A 13,267-nucleotide genomic window follows, 5' to 3' on the forward strand; every position below is an offset into this window, starting at 1 on the left:
CCGCTGGTCCTTAAGGGTAGCGGAGTGGATCCCAAGAGAAGGCAAGCGCAGCAGGGAACGGCAGAAGCTTAGATGGGCGGATGGGATTAAGAAGTTGGCAGGCAAATGGTGGGCGCAGCTGGCAGAGGACAGTGTTAATTGGAGAGACATGGGAGAGGTATTTGCCCTACAGTGGGCGTAGTCAGGCTGATGATGATGATGATGATTTTTTTTAAGTTAGAAGTTATGCTTCTGACTCGTGCTTAAGAAGTAATCTTTGACTGATGTTCTGCAACCTGTACGTTCACGTTAGTTGATGATTAGCACAGGATGAAGAGTTTCTCAGAAAAACGAGTTTACACTGTCGGTTTACAAGATTTTTTTCCACGGAAAATCAGGAGTCGCATGAGAACTCTCCCGTTGCCTCGGCCTGAGAGGGTAAAGATTAAGCAAGCCATCTCGAATCGCGGATTTAAAATCTCCGCGTTAGTTCCGCAAGTTGAATGAGTGAAACAGTTGCATGCGTACACGGAGCAAAGCTTGAACCCGTCTTATTAGAGGACGCGCTTCTCCCCCTAGCGACGGCAAGTCCTAAAACCCAAACTATATCCAAATAATAAATTGTGGTTAATGAGAAAAGTATCTTTACGTGTATCAATGGAAGGCCCTGCAATAATTCTGACCGCCTTCGGCCCTCTAACGGGCACGTAAACCTCAGCACACGATCGCTTATCATTTCGCCTCCATTATTGATGCAGCTGGAAACCACGAACTCACGCTCAGTATACGAACGCCGTCTCACCAGCCGCAGCGTTTACAGAGAATAAAAAATCCGCCCTTGCTTCCATGCAAATTCGTCTTGATTTGTCGAACGCCTCGAAGGAAACAATAGACGACGTCTCGTCTGCGGCCACACTGGCACAGTGTGCAAGAACAATTTCTCACTTCTCGTGAAATGAAAACTCCCCTGCGGAACACAATGCCCGTGCCTGATCAAAGGTCAAATCATAGATCCGTGCTGCCGCGACGCAGCAACTCTGTGCCTCTTGACCTAAATATTGGGACGCGAGCGGACACAGTTCAGCAGAGCGTGGGACGCCGACGGCAGCATCGGCCCCACTCTCATGGCCACCACATGCGCTTCGTGCTTGGCAGCAGTGATGCAAGTGGGAGCTGTAATCAATTGCGAGAGCCTTATGCCACCCGAGTAAGGACTCTCGCGAGAGTTATGTTCTCACATGGATGTAAACACTCTTGCCTAGCACGTATACGGAAGGGTCTCTTGAGAATACACTAAGTGGCTTCGGACGTGGGTGAATACTAAGCACAGGCGAGCCCCCTCTTGTTTACATACAATCGCCGGGCCCACACAACGGGCTTGGCGGTGCGACGGCCGTAGAGTGAGCATCCTAGTCCCCCTTTTTACGATTCGAGAGCACGTGTGTATAGAGTCTCCGTGGGCACGACTTCGTGCGTAGGTGCGACCGAACTGAGCGAAACCCTGTCTTTTTGTATGCTAATGCATCCGACGATCGGGCAGTGCGGCAACAATGTTCACGGAGCAAGCTCAGGGACGGAAGGAAGAGGGGAAACAACGAAGAGAGGAAGAAATTAAGGCTGATGAAAGGAGAAAATGAAAGAAGTAAGAGGTAGAGGGAGGGGGAGTAGGGAGGAAAAGAAAGAAAGAAAGAAAGAAAGAAAGAAAGAAAGAAAGAAAGAAAGAAAGAAAGAAAGAAAGAAAGAAAGAAAGAAAGAAAGAAAGAAAGAAAGAAAGAAAGAAAGACATGCGTTTCGCGCTTGGCGGCTGGAGAGAGAGAGAAAGAAAGAGAGCGAAGAAGAAAGAAAGATAGAAGGAAAGAAACAAAGGAAGAGAAAGAAAGAAAGAAAGAAAGAAAGAAAGAAAGAAAGAAAGAAAGAAAGAAAGAAAGAAAGAAAGAAAGAAAGGGAGAAAGAAAGAGAGAAAGAAAGACATGCGCTTCGTGCTTGGCGGCAGGAGAAAGCGAGGAGAAAGAAAGAATTAAAGAAGGAAGGAAAGAAAGGCAGAAATGAATGAATGGGGCAAGGAACTTCGAACCCGACCGCGGCGGCTGCGTTTTTACGGAGGCAAAACGCTAAGGCGCCCGTGTGCTGTGCGATGTCAGTGGACGTTAAAGATCCCCAGGTGGTCGAAATTATTCCGGAGCCCTCCACTACGGCACCTCTCTCTTCCTTTATTCTTTCGCTTCCTCCTTTATTCCTTCCCTTACGGCACGGTTCAGGTGTCCAACGATATACGAGACAGATACTGCGCCATTTCCTTTCCCGAAAAACCAATTATTATTATTATTATTATTATTATTATTATTATTATTATTATTATTATTATTATTATTATTATTATTAAGGAACGAAATGAAAAAGAATCAAATGAAGGAAGGAGATAAAGGAAATAAAGAATAGAAAAGGAAGAAATAAAAGAGACAGAGAAGAAATAAGGAAAGAAAGAAGAAACAAGGGACGGAACGAAGAAGTGATGAAAGGAGCTAACGAAGGAATGAAGAAAGAAAAGCATGGAAAGAAGGCAGAGAGAGAGAAAAGAGAAAACATGAAGGAAGGAAAGAGGTAATGAAGAAGAGAATCAAGGAAGCCAGAGTGAGGAAGAAAGGGCCGTACTGAGGAACGAAGGAAAGAAGGAACGCCACTGCTGAAAGTGAAACCCTTCTTCGCAATATAGGCGCGCCGTCGTATTCCCAGAAGCGCCGTGAGCGAAATGGAGCATAAAGAGGGCGGGTGATTAAGCGTCGAGCGCTCTCGCTGCCCGGCCACCTGTTATGCTGTGCCCGCTCACTGTGAGAACGGCAACCGGTTCCTTATTCCTCGCCCTCGCGCGCCTGACCCTGTTGTTTGCTGCTTTTGTTTCGGGCCGACCGACACTTTGTCGAGGCTCCACACAATGGAGAATTAAAGCTGCTGCCCTCAGGTTCGCTCGATGCTCTCTTGTCCCGAATGACGGCGCTACGTCGCCCTTGCATTGTGCTCTCACCGCGTATGCTGAACAGGGAAGACGATCTTCTCAACAGAAATAAACAAGTAAATAAATAAGCCCCTCCGCTGCGCGAGAAGTCATGGAGATTGTGTTTATGTCCATTATATGATCACCACGATGCCGTAGTGCCCACTCCAACGTCCGCATGGGCAAGCGCTGCTGTGGAACGCGTACTCCCACAATCTCCCCTCCGACGCCAAAGGTGTGACAGCGAGAGCCGTAGATAGCTTGAGAAGGGTGTGCGGCTTTAGATTGTACATCCACAATACTGCGCTCGGGTGTGTGTCACTTGCGATTTGCACGTGCGGCTAAAGAGAAGGCTCATTGATGATCACCCAAACGTGGACTCGGGGAACGCTGGAAGGTCGTACGCCGAGAAACCCCGGAACACCCGAGACAAGAGAAGTGGCGAAAGGTTTGAGGAAATAGCGGAGAAACACCGACCTAGACCTCTCGTTATTTAACGCGATAGCGTTAATGAGCTAATGTCGCAGAAAATCCGGCGTCGTAGGCGTAGCTGACCACGAGCGAAAAATTCACGAAAAATGCCAGAGTAGCAACCTATAGGAGGCAGGTGGGCCACATAGATCACGTAGCCTTGTGGCGTCCTCACAACCTGCAGCCCCCCGGATCGTGAGCAAACCGCCCATCGTAGCAGGCGGCAGTTAATTAATCCGAGAGGTTGCTGGAAATAGCAACCTGGGTCGCACAAGCCGCACCGGTGGCAACACCATCGCAGGGCAATGGAGCATCGCTTAACCGCTGCGCCACTGCACCAGGAGTGGTATGAGGACTCGCGGGGATCTATGAATGGAGACAATGACCAATTCCACATATACGGACATTAACCCATCAACGCCATCGCGTCATACCATTGAGGCGAAGCGTCCCCTCCCATTAAAAAAAAAAAGAAATTCTGTACTATTCCTACAACGGACGTTCTGGCGGCTCGCGAATGGTCACTTTCGAAGCCTAACTTTCCTGCCGTAATCCTGCGATTTTTTTTAGAATGATTGCAATCTGTACGGCGAAAAACCGTGCAGTGCCCACCTATAGGTGTCAGTGGGTCGCCATATTTAACTATTGTTTCTTCCTCGTCTCAACCTCTGACCCCCGCTCCCAAATGCGGCGCTCTTACGATAACCTCCGTGAACTTTGTAACGAGTCGCTCGACTACTGATCCGGAGTTCCCGGGTTCGAACCCGACCGCGGCGGCTGCGTTTTTATGGAGGAAAAACGCTAAGGCGCCCGTGTGCTGTGCGATGTCAGTGCACGTTAAAGATCCCCAGGTGGTCGAAATTTTTCCGGAGCCCTCCACTACGGCACCTCTATCTTCCTTTCTTCTTTCACTCCCTCCTTTACCCTTCCCTTACGGCGCGGTTCAGGTGTCCAACGATATATGAGACGGATACTGCGCCATTTCCTTTCACAAAAAAAAAAAACAATTATTATTAAGCGACGCCAGCGCCGCGTATGCTAACGGAACAGTCCGGCAGTATCCATATAGCACCGGGAGCGAGCGACCCACACCGTTCTTACTCCCGGAAAGCGGACCAGGAGGACGCGCGGACCGTAAGGATTCTCGAAGCGTACCGTTGCGACAAGCGCTCTTTCATCGCTGCCGTTTCGCTCCTGTGGCGCAAGCTTGCCGGGGCCAAGCCGACAACAAACTCCGACGGCTGAGCGCCGCCCCGGCAGCGAAAGACACGCCGAGAGAGAGTGTGTCGTGCGTGCAATGCTAACCGGTTCACCCACCGGGGCTCGACCCAGATTTCCAGGGCTGCCCTCCGTCTCTGCCTTTCGCACTGCGCGGTGGCCTACGCGCCGCAAGGAGAGGAAGACGACGAGAAGACGCGCGGCGGGATCGTCTCGCCAGATACGCCTCGCTTGCCACGGCGGTCGACTCCGGGAAGATTGAAAATGCCGTTGCAGCTCGGCATACACCTCCTCTTTTTTTTTTTCTTCACTGCTTTTTCAAGCTTTTCTCGAAACGCTGGCTTTGTTCTTTTATTATTTTGATCGCGAACCACAAGGTCTACTGGTGTCCTGGGCGTCAGTGCCAATACGGGCGTCTCCACAGAACACCGTCATGATGACTCACAGGAAGGCGAGTACGCCTATTTGAGAGCGGTTGCTAGAAGCGTGGCACTTCGCCGCTGTGATCATAAAGGCGTTGATCACAACCTGAGTCAACACAGCTTTACTCATTGCGAAATCTACCCGTGAGGTCATGAAAACCATTTATCGCTCTCCCGTTTCTTAAGTGACATATTATGCATGCCACTACAGTAGGCGTTCAAAGATGCACGAAGAGCGTTCGTGTTAAATGTGTCGGTGACTGAGTACGCTGTAGTTTAGTATGCGCAGCTGATGTACTTCCAAAGAGCATCTGCGGCCGCAAGAAAAAGGTGAAGGTCACTTTGCTGTGGCTTTTAAGCAACTCACGTACACGTGAGTTGTTTAAGGGTCTCAGTAAAGAGAACTTAGACGAAGTTACATTCTGCTTAAAAACCTCAGAAAAGTGACATTATGAGCTCATGAGCTCCTCCAAGACGCGACGGGAAAATAATGAGGGTTAAACGTACATAATTCGCTTATGGTAATAAATATTCAGAGCGCGAGTGTTTAATTATTACGTGAGCCGTTTAAACACCAAAACGGACGAATTCCTCAGCTCAGCAGTCAAATGAATACGGCACAGTGCTAACTCCAGGGCTGTCCAAGAGGGGTGGCGGAATGCCTGTCCCGCTGGCGCCTCTGTACATTAGGCAAATGGGCCCTATACCTGCATATATGCAAAGCGAATATTGGGCTCTTCCATCATTCTATCTCTTGAATAATACGGTCATGAACGATGGCATGTGAGGCACATGACGGATAATCGTTTCCTAATGGAACTCGATATGGCAGAGCGTGCATTGCGAGAGGTCCAACGGATTCTCATTGCCAGAAATGGCCCTTCTTGTGGAAGCAATGAAAAACTTCCAGAAGACCTGAGAGCAAAAACGCGCATTGCTCCACGTTTGTGGAGCAAACGCGCATTGCTCCACGTTTGTGGCCCCGCCGCGGTGGCTCAGTGGTTAGGGCGCTCGACTACTGATCCGGAGTTCCCGGGTTCGAACCCGACCGCGGCTGCTGCGTTTTTATGGAGGAAAAACGCTAAGGCGCCCGTGTGCTGTGCGATGTCAGTGCACGTTCAAGATCCCCAGGTGGTCGAAATTATTCCGGAGCCCTCCACTACGGCACCTCTCTCTTCCTTTCTTCTTTCACTCCCTCCTTTATCCCTTCCCTTACGGCGCGATTCAGGTGTCCAACGATATATGAGACAGATACTGCGCCATTTCCTTTCCCCCCAAAACCAATTATTATTATTACTCCACGTTTGTGATGAAAGAGACAACTCTTCTGACAAAATAATATTGTTGGCTGACTTGTTTGGGAGGATCAGCAGCAAGTTATCTGACGCAGTTAGAAATCCCGGTGTTTCAGGACCAGAACACCTAGTATACTCTAACGGTATATGCCGCTGAAGGTCACAAAGAAGTCAGGTTGACAGAGGGGGCTTTTTGAAGAGCATCTCTGTTGGGACCTGGGGAGCAGTTTTGGCAGCTATCACTGGCGACAGCTGCCAGCGATAGCACTGATAGCTATCGCTGAAAAAAGGAGGGCAACTTCAAAACGCAACTCGCTTATCTTGCCTTCGAATTACATGCCTTGCGCAAGCCCATTTTTTCCTCTTGATCTCGACTAGGATGTCATTAACTCGCGTTTGTTCCCTCATCTACTCTGCCCTCTTCCTATACATGTCCAGCATTCTTGGACAAATATTTTGAATATTGGAATATTATAAGCTACTGTTATGAACATATTGAAGGAAATGGTCCATTCTTCCGATGCATAGAAAAATAATTATTTTCAGGCGTTTCCATCGCTAGCATCGATCAGTTAAGCTACAATAAAAAGCCAATGAGGAAACTTTTAACAATACGGAAAACGTTGTTACCAAAAAAATGTCGGCCTGCTCACGGCGTGTCTGCGGATGTATTAAGTGTTACGATGAAAACGTGCAATATACTAAAAAAACTGCGTACGTAAACTCTTTCTCGTTGAAAAATGTTTTTCTCCAGAAATGTTGTGTGATTGCAAATCCACTTGAGTCAGACCTGTTTGGATCATGTGACATTATGCAGGGAAAAATTCTCTGAGAACATGATTTGTGGTCTCACCTGAATAAATCTCTGAATGGTCAGCTAGCGAATGCAGGAATTTCCTGTTACGAGGTTCAATCATTAAATTCACATCAATTAAAATATATCATCGCTTATTGAAAATAATGTCTCCTTTCTAGAGCAATTGTTGTTGTTGTTGTTGTTGTTGTCCTCACACAATGGCAATTATCGACTAGGTGATGTTTCCTTTTTTTCTTCTTCTTCCATGCGGCCCGATTCTAGTACGCAGGAATTCGCCGACGCCATTAGCCAACTTCCTTAACACAAGGCAGACAAAGCGGAGGATCGATGTCCATGGCTGCCGCAACAAGTGGCGTGTACAGAAAATGAAACAAAAAAGAACTAAAACCGCCAGACGTGTACGGGGTGTACGGTGGCGTGTTGCGCGGGGTTCCTATCCCACGCCTGTCGGCATTATCCGTGCCGTTTTCTGATTAGCACGTGCGGGCTACTCTCGAAAGAAAAACCGAGTGAAATGAAGTGCCTGCACTTCCCTTGGTTGCACGCTATGTGGTGTGACGCACGGTGTCCCAGTGCCGTCAGTGTCGCGCAAAGGAAAAAAAAATAGGGACGATCAATTGGATTGATAAGGAGGAAATGCAGTAGCAACCTTCTGTCGCTCTCAGATCTATTCCAATTCTGCTTCTATTACCCGCCGCGGTGGCTCAGTGGTTAGGGCGCTTGACTACTGATCCGGAGTTCCCGGGTTCGAACCCGACCGCGGCGGCTGCGTTTTCATGGAGGAAGAACGCTAAGGCGCCCGTGTGCTGTGCGATGTCAGTGCACGTTAAAGATCCCCAGGTGGTAAAAATTATTCCGGAGCCCTCCAGTACGGCACCTCTTCTTCCTTTCTTCTTTCACTCCCTCCTTTATCCCTTCCCTTACGGCGCGGTTCAGGTGTCCAACGATATATGAGACAGATACTGTGCCATTTCCTTTCCCCCCAAAACCAATTAAAAAATTCAAAAAAAAATCTGAGTTCGATGTCTTGCACTACACAGTATAATCCATTTCTGATTATATTCCAATTCCGACTACTCAACTGCGAAAAATGTGTGCATTCATATATCGCAGCCAGTCCTCGTAGTACCAGTGTACCGGCGCTGTGGCGCAACGGTTAAGCGATTAACAAACAACCTAGCGATGAACAAACCAGGTAGCTGTTTTTAAACACAGCGACCGCTGGGGGCATGTGAAATCTAAAGTCCCTGGATCAGCTTATCTAGGAGATTTGGTGAAACCCAGATTGCTCTGCCCGGGTAATCATCATCATCATCAGCCTGACTAAGCCCAGTGCAGGGCAAATGCCTCTTCCATGTCTCTCCAATTAACCCTGTCCTTTGCTAGCTGCATCTACGCTATGCCTGCAAACTTCTTAATCTCATTCCGCCCACCTAACTTTCTGCCGCCCCCTGCTACGTCTGCCTTCTCTTGGAATCCACTCCGTTAGCCTTGAGGACCAAAGGTTATCTTGCCTTCGCATTACATGCCCTGCCCGAGCCCATTTCTTCCTCTTGATTTCGACTAGGATGTCAGTAGCCCGCGTTTGTTCCCTCACCCACGGAGAAAACACGAAATTACATTATAAGCATTCAACCAAAATTGTAGAGGCACCAAATTCTTGGATGTGTAATTCTTTCTCTGAAATATGGAGCAAGACAATAATGTACATGAATCGAAGCGTTGAATTCGCCTACACCAGCAGTTATCTTGCCTTCGCATTAAATGCCCTGTCCAAATACATTTCTTCCTCTTGATTTCGACCAGGATGTCATTAACCGGCATTTGTTCCCTCACCCGCTCTGCCCGCTTCCGGTCTCTTGACGTCACACCTGTCATTTTTCTTTCCATGGCTGGCTGCGTTGTTCTTGACTTAGCTCTTAAATGATATGTCGCCTTCTTCGAATGTGTGTTACCTTTTAGGTTGCGTATTGAGATGCTTTTGAGATGAGATTTCCATTTAAAGTGTTGCTGAGAGGCGAAACCGGAAGCTGGGTTATGCTGTACCATTGAGATATCGGAATTACGCGCGAGGAACACGAGGAGCAAGAAGACGAAGAAGAAGGAGACGAGCGACCCTAATTCAGGCCTACGATGAGCGGTCCAGCGTGAAAACCACGGCAGCTGTTCCCTCCGCGGCCTTGCTGCATCCAAGCAGTACGAAGGACACCACAGGCTATTCACGGCGCCAACATGGAGCGCCTCAAGTCGCACCTGCTCATGACGCACGCCCTGGAGATAAGCGAGAGCTTCGACTGCGGCGAGGCCTTCGGGTATGGCAACTTCCAGAGGGGCGTGCTCCTATTCGCCATCGTCAGCGTGTGGGTGATGCACGCGCACACCCTCTCCTTCCCGCTCATCTCCGGCGAGCTGGACCACTGGTGCAAGAAACCGAGGGACGTCAACGTCTCGGACGACGCCTGGAAGAGCTCGGCCATCCCCCTAGAAGACGACGGACGACGCAGTCAATGCACCGTCTACGCGAGTCCAGACGACCATAACGACAGCGCAGTCGTCCACTGCGAACAGTGGGACTACGACGCCGAGGTCGCTCACACCACCATCGTGAGCAGCTGGAACCTGGTGTGTCATCGCCGGTGGCTCCTCCCGTTGGCCATCGCAGTCTTCATGGCCGGCTCCTTGGGCTTCCTGGTCGTGGGCGGTGCTGTCGCGGATATCATCGGCAGGAAGCTTACCATTCTGGGGGCGACGTGTGTGCTCATGCTGGCAGCGTTCGGAGGATGTTTCGCCGACACATACCTCATATACGTGAGCACCCGTTTCTTCATCTCAGGCGCCTCTTGCACGCTGTGCATCATATCCGGCGTCCTGGTAGCCGAGGTGTCGACCAACCGGCATCGGGCCGTGCACGTGAGCTTCTCCGGCATCGCTGGCCTGTGGCTGGGAGACGCCTGGTTCGCAGTCCTCCGCGAGGTGCGGCTCAACTGGATCGCGTTGCAGTTCCTCATGGTCGCTCCGACGCTGCTCCTGCCCCTGGGCTGCGCCTTCATCCGCGAATCGCCCCGCTGGCTCATCGCTCGCCATAAGCTGAAAGGTGCAGAAGCGGTGGTGCACGAGGTGGCGAGGGCGAACGGCTTCCCCGAAGACGGCGCCTCTGCGTTCATCGAGCGGCTGAGGAGCCAAGAGTTGGAGCACGCCAAGGCGTCGATGGCTACTGCGACGGGCGAATTTAAGAGCCTCATCACCGGCACCGTACTGCGTCGGGGCATGGTCGTGTTTTTTCGCGTCCTTCAACGTCATGGGCGCATACTACGTGGTGCTCCTGACGTCCGCGGCCCGGAAGAAGCCCTGGATGCGATGGACGTCCCTCGCCATCGACGGTGCGTTCAACGCGGTGTACCTGGCTGTGGTGGACAGGATGAGCAGAGTGACCATCGCCGCTACGGCCTTCACTCTGGCAGGCGTCAGCTGCTCCCTCTTGGCCTTCGTACTGACCAGCAGTGTGCCGGAAGAGTTGGGCATCGTCCTGCTGATCTTAGCCAAAGGCGTGACGGGCGTGGCCGTGGTCATAACAACGCTGTGCGCTGCTGAAACTTTCCCGTCGGCAGTCCGCGGTTCGGGCTGCTGCCTCTACTACACCTGTGCCCGGCTGGGCGGAATGTTCGCATCGGGAGCATCAATTTTGCGCACGGCCGGACTGGAAGACCTGGTCCTGGGCATTGCAGCTGCTGTTTTGTTCCTGTCGGCCCACGTCATCGAACGACTGCCGAGTCAGTCCACCGCGTTCCACCATGACGCGACGCTAAGCCCACCTCGAACCCTGAGTCCCGCCGAAGTCGTGAAGGAAATGCAGGGAACTCTGGAACCCCGGACGAAGGCCAAGGCTCTTAAGAAGCGGCGCAGCATCAACGCCAGCGCCCTGTCCAGCCCGAATCTGCGATTCCCTTCGAGTGGCAACCCAATGAACCCGCAATTAGGGCTGGTGAGATCGGCCTCTGTCCATCTCAGCTGATCCCTGTTTCCAAATATCTCCTCCTAGCTCCTTTCCCTCCTTCCTGTATACATTCTCTCTTTCTTAACGGGATTTTCGCTAGTCATTCAGCACTGATTGCTGACTGCATGCCGGAATCTTTGCTCTAGTATCGACAGCCTTTGCTGAATATAAACCTTGAACGCTACGCTATAGTTTTCTTACTCTTGCTACTGGCCTATATTCTTTACCTGTCACCATCTTTTCTTTGTCTCCTAGACTGTGTCCTATTAATCGATTTGTTTTATGTATTAACCGGTTTAGCAAACTATGAACTCGAAGTGTGTTTGCGGCCGATTGTGGTTCACCTGGGGCATCTCTATTCGCAGAGAACTGCTCCTACTTTGCTGCGACATTAGTGGGATGCTTTCTCACCAAATTTTCCAAGGTCACCCGGACTGAAAATAGTGCGACCCGGCCACATGACTGGCCTTCGTCATTAGATGGGTGTGGATAGGTGGACTTCAACATGTTTGTGGAACGCCTGGGATGGTTTGTCTGCCACTGTGATGATGCCTGTGACTCTAAGCCTCTTTGCGCGAATTATTTTCTCTTTTTATTCACATGACAGTGCAGCCGAACCGCCGTATATTTTCCAAAGCAACGCGAAACAAGGTCCATCGTTTTCTATGAAAAGTACAATGCGTGCGCATTCCAGCAGTTTATAGGTTAGATGCCAATTTTATTCATTTATCCTGCCCTTCGCATGTTCGAGCACCTTTGTCTGAGCCTTGTAAATATCGTGGCGGCTTGATGTATCACGGTTGACGTGTGCGGCGATGTTTTCTGTGTTCTGTGTAGCCATGTGCGAAAGTTCATCTTGTGTTAGCGGAGCTCTATATTTTCGATATATTGCTTCTCACTTGTCACTTGAAGAGAATGCGTTGTACACGTGTGTGTTACATAAAGCGCGTTCATTACGGTGACGATCACAAATGCGAGAGTTGTCGAAAAAAGCGGGGAAGGTTGACACGCTGCCATAGTAACTGTAGGGACTGCCCGAAGTTCCGCTCGTCTACGTGGTAACGTGGAAGTCCTTTCCATCGTTTCGGACGCCTCTGTGGTTGGCGTGTCAGTCGACTTAGTTTCGACGTGGAGCCGTCCACTCAGTAGGTCGGGTAAAGGCACTGCTGGTCGCAGCGGAAGCAGATCACACCCGTGCAGGCGCGACCACATCTGAACGAGACCACCGTAGGAGCTGTCCGAGGAGCCGGCCTCGCGAAGCCACGTCCGGCAGATGTTGGTGACCCCGTCGTGGCCCGCAAGGCCATGTCCGCTTTGATGGCGAGCGTCATGGCTTCGCGGACCGAATAAGGCTTGCCCAAGCGAGCCAAGAGCTAGACCCTGGAGTCCCGGATTTAATTCAGGAACGCTTCGGTATCGATCAAGGCTATGGTGTTCTTCCGGCAGCGACTGCAAGGACAACCGCTCAGTGGAGGCGGCGACGTTGGGGAAGGATTCGCCGGGGTCCTGGCGGTGAGCTCGGAGGCGCTGGTGCTGCACACGGAGGTGCCTCTCCACGCCGTAATAGTCGGCAAGGAGGCCCGCCAGCATGGTGTACGGGCCCAGATGGTCAGGGGGCGTGTTCTGGAGAAGTTCCGTCGCAAGGCCACTCAACTTGGTCGCCAGCACTCGGACGTTGGCTCGGTAGCCAAGGTCCGAGTCCACTCGCTGCCGCGATGGCGTGAAATTGGATGCGGTAGGCATCTCATGGGACAGCGCCGTTGAGCGTACGCAAATCCAACGGCCCCAGAGAACATAGCACAGAGGACGCGTAGCCTAGCCGGAGACTGTTATGGGAGGAAGTCACCGGACCAACGGGGACCGGGCCTGGGACACCTTTAGCAGCAGGAGCCACGGGAGCCGCATCCGACAGCAAACGGATGGCGAACCTCGCACCGAAGCGCAGAGACCTCTGCGGCCCATTAAAGGAGTGTTAAAGAAAACATTTTATGAGCATTCAACCAAAGATAGCATTAAAGTATTTAGAGACACCGAAGTTTTGAACGCGTGTTCCTTTTTTTTTTTGAAACGGTGAGCACG

General features: G+C 50.9%; 2 protein-coding genes across 2 annotated transcripts in view; both read left to right on the plus strand.

The window, feature by feature from the left end:
* The window catches only part of LOC144108799 (carbohydrate sulfotransferase 1-like), a 59,032-nt gene that overhangs the window by 24,915 nt on the left and 20,850 nt on the right, over nucleotides 1-13,267 (plus strand). The gene's annotated exons all lie outside the window — the stretch shown is intronic.
* LOC144106617 (solute carrier family 22 member 4-like) lies at nucleotides 9,000-12,345 on the plus strand. Its single transcript, XM_077639465.1, has one exon. The coding sequence runs from the start codon at nucleotides 9,427-9,429 to the stop codon at nucleotides 10,783-10,785; it is 1,359 nt and encodes a 452-aa protein (XP_077495591.1). The 5' UTR covers nucleotides 9,000-9,426; the 3' UTR covers nucleotides 10,786-12,345.

This window comes from Amblyomma americanum, chromosome 10 (genome assembly GCF_052857255.1).
Source record: "Amblyomma americanum isolate KBUSLIRL-KWMA chromosome 10, ASM5285725v1, whole genome shotgun sequence".
NCBI lineage: Eukaryota > Metazoa > Arthropoda > Arachnida > Ixodida > Ixodidae > Amblyomma > Amblyomma americanum.

What these genes read in the sequence shown, in the direction of transcription:
- LOC144106617 (XM_077639465.1), top strand. Translation starts at nt 9,427, where the DNA reads ATGGAGCGCCTCAAGTCGCACCTGCTCATGACGCACGCCCTGGAGATA.